The 13,445-nt window shown below is 39.1% G+C and overlaps 1 protein-coding gene across 2 annotated transcripts in view; it reads right to left on the reverse strand.

Moving 5' to 3' along the window:
* Window positions 1-13,445, reverse strand: part of cdh22 (cadherin 22) — a 164,817-nt gene that overhangs the window by 62,302 nt on the left and 89,070 nt on the right. For both annotated transcript variants that reach the window (XM_028003980.1, XM_028003981.1), the window contains exon 4: window positions 6,649-6,943. In XM_028003980.1, coding sequence (XP_027859781.1) covers window positions 6,649-6,943 — 295 coding nt within the window. The remainder of the gene's footprint in view (window positions 1-6,648; window positions 6,944-13,445) is intronic.

Consider the following 13,445-nt stretch of genomic DNA (forward strand, 5'->3'; position numbering starts at 1 on the left):
TTTATCAGTCCTTAGTTGTGGTAAGGTTTGTTTTCATATTCTTTTAAAATACGAATCACTGCCTTCACTGTGATATGATATTGGCTGTGAAATTTTAATACCCTTTTCTTTACTGATACCTGTGTACACTTTGATCCTCATGAGCCCCTTTGATCCATAGTATTAGCATGATGCTCAGGAGGAGAGCGGCAAATGTCACTGTCAGACAGCGAGGAAGTGGGAGTTGTCCCAAGAGACCATCATTTCCCAAAACCACACAAAAAGAAAAATCTCATAAAAGCACATGTACAGAATAAAAAAACTTGTGAGGTTCAAATGACCCCATCTCTTAATACTGCAGGAAGATTGAACTCTATGCATGCTATTGTTTTAGCTAACATTGTCTAGAATGTCCCATTTATGCTGCTGAACTTTTTTTTTAAAGAATAATCAAATTGCCTATAGTTCATGACAGCTGATACTGAAACTTGATTTCAGTTGATTTTCACAGATGACAAATTCAACATGGAAAAATGTCAAACATTTTTATCTTAGATAAACCTGGTATTTTAAAAAGGAATGTTTTGACTTTCTATATCCACTGTATGTAATTTTTTTTAGAATGCCAGAGCAAAAAACTTGCAGATGGGGCGTGCTGTGGTGGCGTAGGGGTTAGCGCGACCTGTATTTGGAGGCCTTGAGTCCTCGACGCGGCTGCCGCGGGTTCGACTCCTGGACCCGACGACATTTGCCGCATGTCTTCCCCCCTCTCCTTCCCTGTTTCCTGTCAGCCTACTATCACATAAGGGACACTAGAGCCCACAAAAGATTTTTGGAATCAAATTGACATTTAGCAGCTGTTTCAATTTAGTTTCACTGAAGTAACTCGTAGCAATTTTCCATAAAATATATTTTACACATATGTTTTAAGGTATCATGATGTTAAGTGCAGCAGTTTTGAATCTTTCTGCATAAAGATGGCAAAGATACAGTAAGTTATATTTATATCAACTGTATATTGTTCACACTAAACATAAATCCTTCTAACACTAAAAGTTATGGAACTTTTTAATTTTGCATCTTCTCCTAGTATGTGGCATTAAGTAGCCTTCATAATGCAGTTGGGTCCAAAGGGATGGCTCAGGGCTTTTTGCCAAAGATAGATTGGATCTTATTCATAATAGAAGAATGGGTGTTTAAATGGACAGACATGTACTCTTACCATTATCCCATAAATGAAAATGAGGCAACATTAACTTTTAACATTGTGGATGATTTGCATTAATGATGGATCCATTATTTGAAATTAAATAAGAATTGAACAGACATAGAAATAAAACCATTAAGTTGTAAGTAAGCAACCATTATTCAAAATATTCAGCAATGGATATATTTTGATATTGTAATATGATTCAACTGTGATCTTTAAATATATAACACAAATGTAAATGTAACAAAGTGGTAAAATGTTGGGTCAAAAGCACTATTAGGGGTAACTTTAGATCACATATTTGACACAACAGTAGATTATTTAAATTAAAGAAAGATCTCTGATACTCCTCCCATTTCTTGGTCCTTCATTCAGGCAGTGGTTACAATAATCCACTGAAGAATTGAACACTGCTTTTAAGCTCATACTTTGTTGGATTCCACTAATTAATTGTAAGCACTCATTTATCCTGCAGCAGTAATCAGCATAAATTTTTTTCTGGTTGTTGAATTGATGAATAGCAAAAATATAAAAAATGTAATACTTCAGAATAAATCCCACTGGATCTTAGTTTCTTGTTGAGAAATAAAAACATATCAAACTGAGAAAGGTTACTTCTTGCAAATAACAAATCTTACTGTAAATCACCAAATCACCTTCATCTACATATTACACTGTTTGCAACTGTCATTAAACATTTAAAAATATGTTAATAAGTTAAATAAAAATGAACCAAACCAAAAAAAAGTTCTTAGCAACCCCTATCTTTTTGTTTTTGAGAATATTCTAGTTTTTCTTAGGTCAATGAAGGCATTCCCCTAACTCACCAAAACAACCAAAATGCTAACCTCCTAATGTGACTTTGCTGAGCTAATAATGAGGGGTTAAGGGTGAAAGGAAACTGGTCAAAGTCTGTATTGCAGATTTAAGTTTTAACCAGGGAATCTTATCTCATGTGGATAACATTGCTGCACATTACTTACTCTATCCTGGTAACGCAGAGTGAAAACATAATGCACACAATTGTTATTTATGTAAAAATGCTGAACAGGCAGATAGTCATAGAGACAGGAAGCCTGTGAGAAAAAGGGACAAGCAGAATCGAGGGCTTTGACGCCATGACTAAGAATGGCATAGGAAGACATGACAGGAGTGATAAGTAAAGATGAATATGCCCTAGGCAGCTGACTGTTGATTACTTTCCTACCATTAGAGCCTTGTGTGTTTCAAGACAATTTGCCTATACAGTTGGCAGTAAAACAGCATAGTGTGCAAATCCCTGGTGTGGCTAATGCTCGCAACCTGCTTCAAATCACAGCATAAAATGCAACCCTGCTTCACATCACAGGAGCCGTGTTCAAAATTACATTATAAAAAACTGCTGATTCCAACGCGGTTTCAAGCATATCCTGGGTTCATGCAAGAAAAGAACAAAATCATAAATACACAACATGCTACTAAGCCTTTACACCCTCCTCATTTCACAAAGTCAAAAATTATCTGCAAACGCACAAAACAAACTACAAAAACACTGACAACTGGAATAAATTATAAAGAAACTGTGGATGATGCTAAGACATTCGCTAACTGTAAGTAAGTTTATTAATAAATCACAATAAAACCATTACACCTTAAGAATGCACATTTTCCTTTATGAAGGCAAAACCATGTTCACAGTTTACCGTTATGTCAACGTGAAAATATTTTTTCTTCACTGTTTTCAAAAGAAATATTAACCCACTTTGTTTTTGGAAAACAGAATAACATTACAGACTGAATATCATCAAACTGGTCTAAACTGGCGATTCTGGTCCACCATCCGGCGTCTCAGGGGGGGGAAGCGGTGCAGCACCAACACTGTTTATAGTGGGGATGGTGTGCTGCTGACCTCTACTCGGGACGTTGTGGGCCGGTGGGCAGAGTACTTCGAAGACCTCCTCAATCCCACCAACATGCCTTCCACTGAGGAAGCGGAGCCTGGGGACTCTGGGTTGGGCTCTCCAATCTCTGGGGGCGAGGTCGCCGAGGTGGTTAAAAAGCTCCTCGGTGGCAAGGCCCCGGGGGTGGATGAGATCCGCCCGGAGTTCCTTAAGGCTCTGGATGTTGTAGGGTTGTGTTGGTTGACGCGACTCTGCAATATCGCATGGACATCGGGGGCAGTTCCCCTGGATTGGCAGACTGGGGTGGTGGTTCCCCTGTTCAAAAAGGGGGACCGGAGGGTGTGCTCCAATTATAGAGGGGTCACACTCTTAAGCCTCCCTGGCAAGGTCTATTCAGGGGTCCTGGAGAGGAGGGTCCGTCGGATAGTCGAACCTCGGATTCAGGAAGAGCAGTGTGGTTTTCGTCCTGGTCGTGGAACACTGGACCAGCTCTACACCCTCAGCAGGGTCCTGGAGGGTGCATGGGAGTTCGCCCAACCAGTCTACATGTGTTTTGTGGACTTGGAGAAGGCGTTCGACCGTGTCCCTCGGGGAGCCCTGTGGGGGGTTCTCCGGGAGTATGGGGTACCGGGCCCTTTGATACGGGCTGTCAGGTCCCTGTATGACCGGTGTCAGAGTCTGGTCCGCATTGCCGGCAGTAAGTCGGGCTCGTTTCCGGTGAGAGTTGGACTCCGCCAGGGCTGCCCTTTGTCACCGATTCTGTTCATCACTTTCATGGACAGAATTTCTAGGCGCAGCCAAGGTGTTGAGGGGATCCGATTTGGTGGCCTCAGGATCTCATCTCTGCTTTTCGCAGACGATGTGGTCCTTTTGGCTTCATCAGATCGTGATCTGCAGCTCTCGCTGGATCGGTTCGCAGCCGAGTGTGAAGCGGCCAGGATGGGGATCAGTGCCTCCAAATCCAAGGCCATGGTCTTGAGCCGGAAAAGGGTAGAGTGCCTTCTCCGGGTCAGGGGGGGTGTCCTGCCCCAAGTGGAGGAGTTTAAGTATCTCGGGATCTTGTTCACGAATGGGGGAAGAAGGGAGCGGGAGATCGACAGGCGGATTGGCGCAGCGTCTGCTGTCAAGCGGGCGCTGTACCGGTCCGTCGTGGTGAAGAGAGAGCTGAGCCAAAAAGCGAAGCTCTCGATTTACCGGTCGATCTACGTTCCCACCCTCATCTATGGTCATGAGCTTTGGGTCATGACCGAAAGAACGAGATCGCGGATACAAGCGGCCGAAATGGGTTTTCTCCGTAGGGTGGCTGGGCTCTCCCTTAGAGATAGGGTGAGAAGCTCAGTCATCCGGGAGGGACTCAGAGTAGAGCCGCTGCTCCTTCACATCGAGAGGAGCCAGTTGAGGTGGCTTGGGCATCTGGTCAGGATGCCTCCTGGACGCCTCCCTGGTGAGGTGTTCCGGGCACGTCCCACCGGGAGGAGGCCCCGGGGAAGACCCAGGACACGCTGGAGGGACTATGTCTCTCGGCTGGCCTGGGAACGCCTCGGGATTCCCCCAGAGGAGCTGGAAGAAGTGGCTGGGGAGAGGGAAGTCTGGGCCTCCCTTCTGAAGCTGCTACCCCCGCGACCCGACCTCGGATAAGCGGAAGAAGATGGATGGATGGATGGATGGATGGATGGTCTAAACTGCTGTTTTTGGGTCTTTTATTTTAAAAGACTAAATAGTTTTTCAACAATTTTACCTGAATCAGTATAGAAATCAGAAGGATTGCACTCATATTCATCAACGTTACCAATCTTTACTGCAGGCACAGCAACACTGCTCATGGGTTTTGAATTGTCTTTTGTGAGGAAAAGTATCACTATTTCACAATTGCCAGTATGGCAAAATGCCATACTGGTCCTCCTAAATACAACATTAGGTAGTCAGTCAGAGTCTCCTTTTCAACACCACAGACTTCCCCAAGCTGGGAAGTGTCATCCCTCAATAGTGGACCGTCTGGTCCCCCTTTTTAAGCATTTGGTCCACCATGATGACTTGCCTCTCCACAAGGCAAATCATCACTAAGAGAAGTGGTAGTAAAACTTGTCTAGCCAGGAATTTGTTCTTTTTCTTGTTCACTTCTTTTATTGTCTTTGTCCTTGTGACTTTATTGTAGACATGTCAAAAAAGAAAGAAAAAAAAACATCACTGGCTTTACTGATGTTCAGTAATGCAGAACTGAAGCAAAGAGGGGCAGGGCAGAAGAATGCTTGACTAAGCACTTAATGTTATCTCATTAGTTGAATACAGCACAATCATGTTTAAAACATGAACTGCACACCTATTTAGTGCGTAATTTGACTGAAGCGAGACAGGGTCAAACAAAGGTGGTAGGGTCATGGCAATTAAAAGTGCATTAACTGCTATTAACTAAGCAAAGCCTCTGTTAGTCCATGTTTCTTTTTTGCAACAGGCCTGCTTTTGTCTGCTGAAAGTGGACTGCATAGTTTCCAGAACTATGATCTTCTTACTTCCTTTTATTTTTATTTCACCTATTTTTCTTACCTTTTACTTGGCCTATCTTATTGCCTCTCTCTCTCAGTCATACTCACTCTTCCACCCCATTCAGTTTTACAGCACACTGTAGGCAGAAAATGCCCATGGTTTGGATCATGCTGAGGAAGCAAGAATTAATTCCAATCAGGCTTGAATAGGGTAAGACTCATTCCATTTTGCAGCACTCCTGTAGTCATTCAAACAAAAAAGTGCCCCCTGTTTACCGAACCTCTACTGCATGTGAATAAACACAGACACACACACACCCACACACGCCGTGTCAAGCACAACATGCTGATCACACATGGTTTTGTGATATCGCTTGGCAGCCAAATAGAATTTTGTTTATTAAACATCAGCTGTTTTTGACATTAATGCCATGCTAATGAAGCCTCATACACCCTACTTTCACCTTTCTTTTCCATTCCACTGAGAATTTTAGGCAGCCATGGGGTTCTGCTAATAAGGTTGCTAACAATAAAAACACGTTTGTCAGGATTAGCAGTATTGTGTCACTGTTAAAAGCTTTAGCAGTGGGATTTACTGTCACAATCATTTGCTTTTCTCCGGCACCTCTCTTGTACTTTATGTACCTCCTCCGAACCCTATTGCTCAACATCATTTTCCTAAAAAACATTTCTTTTGTCAGAACAAACCCCAAATCTCATCGGGTTTTTCATCTTTGCTTCTTTTACTTACCAGCTCTGTTACACTAATTTTCAGTTTCATTCTTGCCAACAGATTGAAGCTGTATATCACTTTGCACAGTTTACTTAAATTCAATTTTACTTTCTAACATGTCCTCTGCTTTGATGTTCAATTATACTGTAGGAGGAACTGTGTCATCTAGAGACCTTTCAGGCTTTCTTTGATCAAAAGAAGTAGCATTACAGTATACACACCTCTAATGCAGAGTTTAAATAGAAGTTATATAACCAAACTCTCTATACACCACAGACAGCTTGAAGCCATTCCGTGTTCAAAGACTCAAATATCTTATTCAGAGGACACTTACCTAACTGCGCAGCAAGATGTGTAGCTTACCTGTAGGTGACAGTTCTGCCACACTGCCGATGTAGGGGCCTTCCAAGAATTGGGGCTCACTGTCATTGATGTCCTGGACCTTGATGACAAACTCAGACTCTGGTTCTAGAGGGGCATTGGTGAGACGGTCTCGGGCCTGAGCTCGAAGCGTGTAAAAAGCCTTCTCCTCTCGGTCCAGTCTCTCTGTAGCATGTATGTCCCCTGTAAGCTCGTCGATAATGAAGATGGACCCTGCCCCCTCTCCTGAAATGGTGTACTTGATATTGCCCTCACCTTCATCTGAGTCTGTATGGATCTGAAATTGGATACAGATGTAATGCAATGCAAATTAAGGCTTAAAACAGGATAAACCCTACAGAGTTTGTTTTACTGCAACACCACAATGTCAAAGAAGTTTAGTTATTTACTTATTTAAATAAATAACCATAAATAGGACAGCATAAAAACAAAAACACCACATCAGATAGAGCAGACTCAATGGTTTTGTTTGCTGTTACAAAGTTTATTGATGTTTGCAAGTGTTTTTATATTATATACATGCAGTATATATACAGTATATACTGTATATATACAGTTGGATTGTGTTTACTGCTAACCAACACATTTACTCATGATCTGATCGTAATTCATTTACCCATTAATTAATTTGTCCTTTTCTGTATTTTATTTCATGTACACATATTGTTATTTCACACCATCTTGCTTCTGTCTAAGCATATATGTAACCCGTCATTTACTACTTTATATGAGTTTGCTTTTTTCTGTTGTTAAGTACTGTCTCATTTACAACTTGACTATAATCTTATTTCCTGAATATTTGTTACATCATATTTTAATCTATTGTAATTCTGATTCCTGTTGGAACCTGTGGCCAGAATGTGACCCCTGAACAACAACAAAAAAAGAACTCTGACTAACCTCCAGTTGATATTTATAGCAATCAAATAACTCCCATTCCTTACAGTAACCTCTAAGTTGATGACAACATTACTTTGATTTATTAGTTGTCAATGCTGGTACAAAATGTCTACATGGTACTTATGAATTGATTTATCACTGATAAGAAAAATGGAAACATGAAATAGCAAACTGACAAGCACACACATATTAGATCACTAAGGCAGTGATAGTAAAAATGTAGGGTGTACATGGATTGATGAAGATCTCTGGAATAAAGAGCTAGGTGAATTTATTTTGTTGAACTGCAGCATATTTAAGTCATGCAGTCTCGCTGTAGAGCACATTTTAATCTGAAAGTATCTAACATAACCTGTCAACTGTTTGATTTAAGACATCTATGTAACAGTCAAATGCTGTTTGATTATAAATGGTGTGTGCTCTATGAATCTCTCTTATGCTCTTGTGGTGAAAAGTAGTGCTAAAACATGTCATATAAGCCAAATTATATCCCAGTACAGCTAAAAAATATATATCATGAAAAAGTACATTTTTCCACTCATTTCATTAAACTAAGCTCATATAATAGATTCATCAAACATACAGTTACATATTTCAAGCATTTATTTTTAATGAGTATGACTTTGACATAATGAAAATTCAAAATTCAGTATCTCAGAAAATTTCAATAACGTGAGTAAATCATATAAACAATAAGTCTAGGGAAAAGCATGATAGGAAACTCTGCATTAACATATAGTTTAGCTATAAAAAACCTTGAGAAGATGGTCAAGGTGATCCGTTCAAAAATCTGCATAAGTTCATAAGGAGTGAACCAAGGCTGGAGAAAGAGCATCAAGAACAACTGTGCACCAACGAACTCATGCATATAAATCAAGTGAGATAAAAGATGGAAATATATGAAAAATTTAATAAGAATACAAAGCTCTAATTTAATTATCTGTGTGGTATTGACAGTTAATACATAAAATGGTCAACTTAAATTTTGGTACAGCTACTGCAAAGGTTTGGTCAACTTTATATTTCCAACTGGATCTGTTTTTAAAATGTGTTAAACTCTTCCATATATTAACATCATATTTGTACAGATAAATCAGCAAGAATTGAGATTAAAGTTTATTTTTCCTTTGAGGAATAGTTGCTGTAAAGTTTACATTTACAACTGCTAAAATATTTTTGCAAGGAGCTTTTTTGATTAGCTTGTGGCCTGTCTGGTTGCAAACACCAGGCAGACTGTTAGATTGTTTGTCAAACAAATTACATTTAGTCATCAAATGAGGCTAAAGGAAATTAGAATGCAGTAGGTCTTTCATCAATTCCCTTATCTTTTTCTCTAAATGGAACTGTATATTTAGGTCTGCTTCCCCTTCTTTTTACAAACTGTCATCATAGTACCTGATGAAGACTCTCTTTTAATTCAAATTTACACCTCTCTTATACAATACACCCTTCACAGGATGTGACTCTCATATTAGGAAATCAAAGTCTGTTCAAAGATTGTAAAAGGAAGAGACAGAGGTGCTAGGGCTGAAAAGTGAACCTAACTGACTTCCAATAAATCAGAGTTGTTCCTCCTTGTGATTTCAAGACATTCCAGTAGTGGTAAGAGGAGCATCAGTCCCTCATCCCAACATCCCCTTTGGCTCTTTAGTGGGCACTTTGGACATGCTTTTTTCTCACTCTCATTCACCTTCTATCTGTAATCATAATTCAAAGCTGTCTTTGCAATGTAACTATAGTTCAATCCGCTGAGGAAACCTTGGGAGAAGGGAAATTGCCCTGTCCTCCTGGTTAATATTTTATAAAGACTTAATTAAACACAGACCTCTAATACCCTTGCAGGGATTTTCATTTAGTATTTGTCATAAAACTGCAAAATAACGCATGCCTATACCCTGATATTGCCTCCCTCATCCATTTTCTCCCACATTCTTTTGTCTGTCTGTTTTTGCCCTCTCTCACCAATGTGAATCATCTGGAAGAAAAATACAAGAACAGTCAGGGAAAAATATACTGCTGGGTACTTTGAGGTATCAATATTTCAGTTAGGATAATAAAAAAGTTTCATTGGTCCAGACTCTGAGAAATATCCAATAAAAGTGAGCTTACTCCTTCATCGCAGGTTTTTTTTTTCTTCCAGACACTCACTCTTACTCAGCCTTTGTTTTTCTAAATTAGATTGTGTGGAAATGTGTGTGCATTTGGGATATGTTCTCATTAAATGTTGATCCACTTGCACAAGTACTAGAACACTAGAACTATGGAAACATCATTCTACCTACACATACATATGTGCTCCAAGTCACACATACACACGACCTACTGTGCTTGCTCATTCACAGACCCCCCCACACAAGTAAAAACATTGTGGGTTTTCCTTTCTCCTGGATTAATTTCCACCTTCAGGCTTTCTATACCCATCTTTCTCTCAGTGTATCCTCCTTGGTGTGATTCAAGCTGGTAGACTGAAAAAAAAACTAAGTTAACTTAGCTAAAGTGTACTTTGAGTACCAAAGGTCAGAATGAGAGTGCAAGTCCCTTGCACTGCAAAAACATAACCTGGGGTGCAAATATGAACTAAATAATTAAACAGAAAAATATATATATATCAACCTTTCCTTATGCCTATCAAAGCACAAGTGTAAACTTATGTTTATTTCCAATACTTTACATAAAGTTAAAATGTTTTTCCCTCACTAACCATCAATAAATCAAATGACATATTTTGTGTTTTAGCTTCAGATTAACCTGGCCATTTCCTTCTTAAGCAATTTTGCTTCAAATGTCAAATATATTCAACATTTGAAGGTAAAAAGGGTGCCTAGTAAACTCTTCACTGATTCTACAAAATGCTTTAACCCACATTCATGTAGTGCAGGTTGAATAGAACACAGAGAGAAGTGTGATTATACTGCTTGAATCCTTGAAAGAAGCACTTAAGCTTTGTTTTCCAACAGAGTCGGTTTAGGATGCTGTTGTATTCTGATTCACTCACTTCAGCAACACAGACCTCCCACCCTAACTTGATCTAACCGTTTCTTCCATCTTATTAGGATCCCACATTTCCACTCAAACACTGTGACTAACAAGAGACACTCTTTCTTCCTCTCTAGCCTGCCTGTCTTCAGCAAATGTGTGTAGGGCCACCGGACTTATCTGAAACAAAGGGCTACAGGTCCAGATTAAGTCGGCGCTTGAGTGTCCTGCACAGAATAGATTTGTGTGATTCTACAAAATTGCACCAACCATAGTGAAAAGAATACTCCCAAGGTGGGAAGGCTACTCTATCTTGTTACAATACCAATGTAATCCACCTAATTCGTCTTTCCTCAGTGAATTTAAAGCATATGCTTGGAGATACTGGAGTCGCCACAAATAAATGAGCAAATGGTGAGCTCTTTATAAGACCCATTGTCGTTGGTGTTAAACTTGCAATAACGTTTAGGATTTAGTGAAAACAGTCATTTCAAGCCAATAGGTACCATTGTAGTGATTGTGTCATTTTGTTTCTCCAAAATGTTTAACATTACATCCCCTGCTGTCACCTGAAACACTCCAGAAAATTACAGGTATCAACCTTCATAGCCACCGAACAAAAAGATCAGTTTGCAAAACTGAATGGTTGTGTATCTAAGAGCATTGTCCATCACACCAAATCACTGCAGTGGGCCTTAGCTCACAATTTACAACATAAACAACAAGCATCCTGGAGTCCAGCTGTCATCTGCAGATGTAGAGTTATTTGGGGACACATAAGCTTCTGAGCGGTAGGAAATGCTAAACTAATTTCTGGCATAATGTTGGATGAGGTGCTTTTACAACCTTTTTTTAATTAGAGCTGAGTAAAAAATAACCAACAAACTATTAAAAAGAGATAAAGGGATGCAGATATCAGGAGGCCACTTGAAACAGTCAAAATTAGAAAATGGTAAATAGGGCTGTTTACAGGAATCTATACAGACTCATTTAAAGTTTTTTGACCTGTCACTAAAATGTAAATGTAATAAAACTTCCCAGTGGGAAATCCACTGAGATAACAGTATGAAAATCAGTGTGTCAAAAAAAAGACTGAGCAGAATAAGAGGGCTGCCTCACAGCTGGAGTTCACTTTTTATCACTCCAGAGCTTATTATGCAAATAAGAAAGTTGCACTAGTATCTAAACATACTGGTCAACACTTAACATGCACTACTGAACCTGCTATTCAAAGAGTAGTGTAAGTTAAGTGTCAGCTTTGTCCCAACAAATGTTGTCCTGGAAGCCCTTTTTGCTGTCAGTTTTTGCTCTCTAAAAAAATTATGTAACTTCAACTTATTAATATCATTTGATTCTTTATTCTGCTCTGCACTAATCAGTCCAATTTTGCACAACTGCACTGTGGCACACTTGCTGTACATATATTTACATATACATACTGTATCTGCATTTTTTGAATCTTTGCAAGGACTGCTCTAAGTTGCTTTTTATATTGACAGCATGTTATATTTTATTTTTATTTTTATTTTGTCTACAATTGCTACTCAGTGGTGGTTGTTGTGTGTCTTGTCTCTATGCTGCTGTAACTGCGAAATAATTTCCCTGCTGGGATGAATAAAGTAATTCTATTCTATTCTATTTATACTGATACAATAAATATTTTTTGAGGGGGTCAAAAATTATGACCCCCAGTTAAGTTTATTGGCAGTGTTAAAATAAATTAAACCATGTATAACCAACCAAGCAATCATGTGAAAGGCTCTAAGCCACTCAGGGGTGACCAAGGTTGTTGATAGCCTAACATGATCACTTTTGGGTCATAAAAACTGAGACTGAAAATGCTGAGGATTTCTAGTCTCAGCATTTTTTTTTGCTTGCAGAAGTTGATGCTTTTTTGTTAGGACAAAAACATTAGATTACAATAAAATTCTACTGCCAAATCGAGTAAAGTAGACTAGCAATGCATTTGTGGAGCTGGGTTTTACATTTGCAAAGGGAAGGTACTGAATCTTTACTTTATTGAGGGTTTTAAATTGGGAGCAAATTGGCTGTCTTATATTTAAGTCTGTGTAATCAGTAGCAGGTCTGCCACATTTCACCGCAGCTTGTCAAGCTCTCTGATCTTAACAGCTTTAAAGTGTTAACAAGGTGACTGTATCAGAGATGGGCCTAGTAGAAGACAGCTATGAAAAGGAAAAGTACATACAACATGAGACAGAGACAAAGCTCAAGATGAGAGTAGTGAATAAATGACTGCCACAGCGGTGGGAAGGAAAGAAAATGAAGACAGTTGAAAAAATGTAAATGAATTGCTGGAAGACTAGGGAAACTGAAAATCATAGGGAGACTGAAAAAAGTAGGTCTAGAGATGGAAACCAGCGACATGACAAAGCAACACTGTGTTTGAAATGAGTGAAACAAATAGGTAATGTTTTTTCCTTTCAAACCAATAAAATAATCCTCAGTTGTTTCTCAGGTTATCCATTTTTGAAGTTGTTTTAAAGTGCATTTAGGTTTATTGGTCTCTCTCTAAATTTTCCATAGGGATGAGTGTGTTTGTGTGTTCCTTGTGTCTCTGTGTTACTCTGATGGACTCAAGCTCAAAGTTGATTCAGTCCAGTCCGCAATCTGATTTAAAAATAATGTCAAGTGGGTACATACGTAAGCAAAGCTTTATTTCCATAGTACCATTCAAGATAAAGAAGTGCTTTACAATAAATTAATTGAAGCCTAAAAGACAACAATGCATAAAAAACAAGAACAAATAAGAAGTTGTTTTAAAAATATGTTTTTGCTTACTTTTAAAATAACCCCCAAAGTCCACTCTGATCTCATGCACAGAAAATGAGAGTTTCAGAGTCTGGGCTCACTAGAAATGATCTTTCTTCTTCTGTTTTCAACTT

The sequence above is a fragment of the Xiphophorus couchianus genome, chromosome 20 (genome assembly GCF_001444195.1).
Source record: "Xiphophorus couchianus chromosome 20, X_couchianus-1.0, whole genome shotgun sequence".
NCBI lineage: Eukaryota > Metazoa > Chordata > Actinopteri > Cyprinodontiformes > Poeciliidae > Xiphophorus > Xiphophorus couchianus.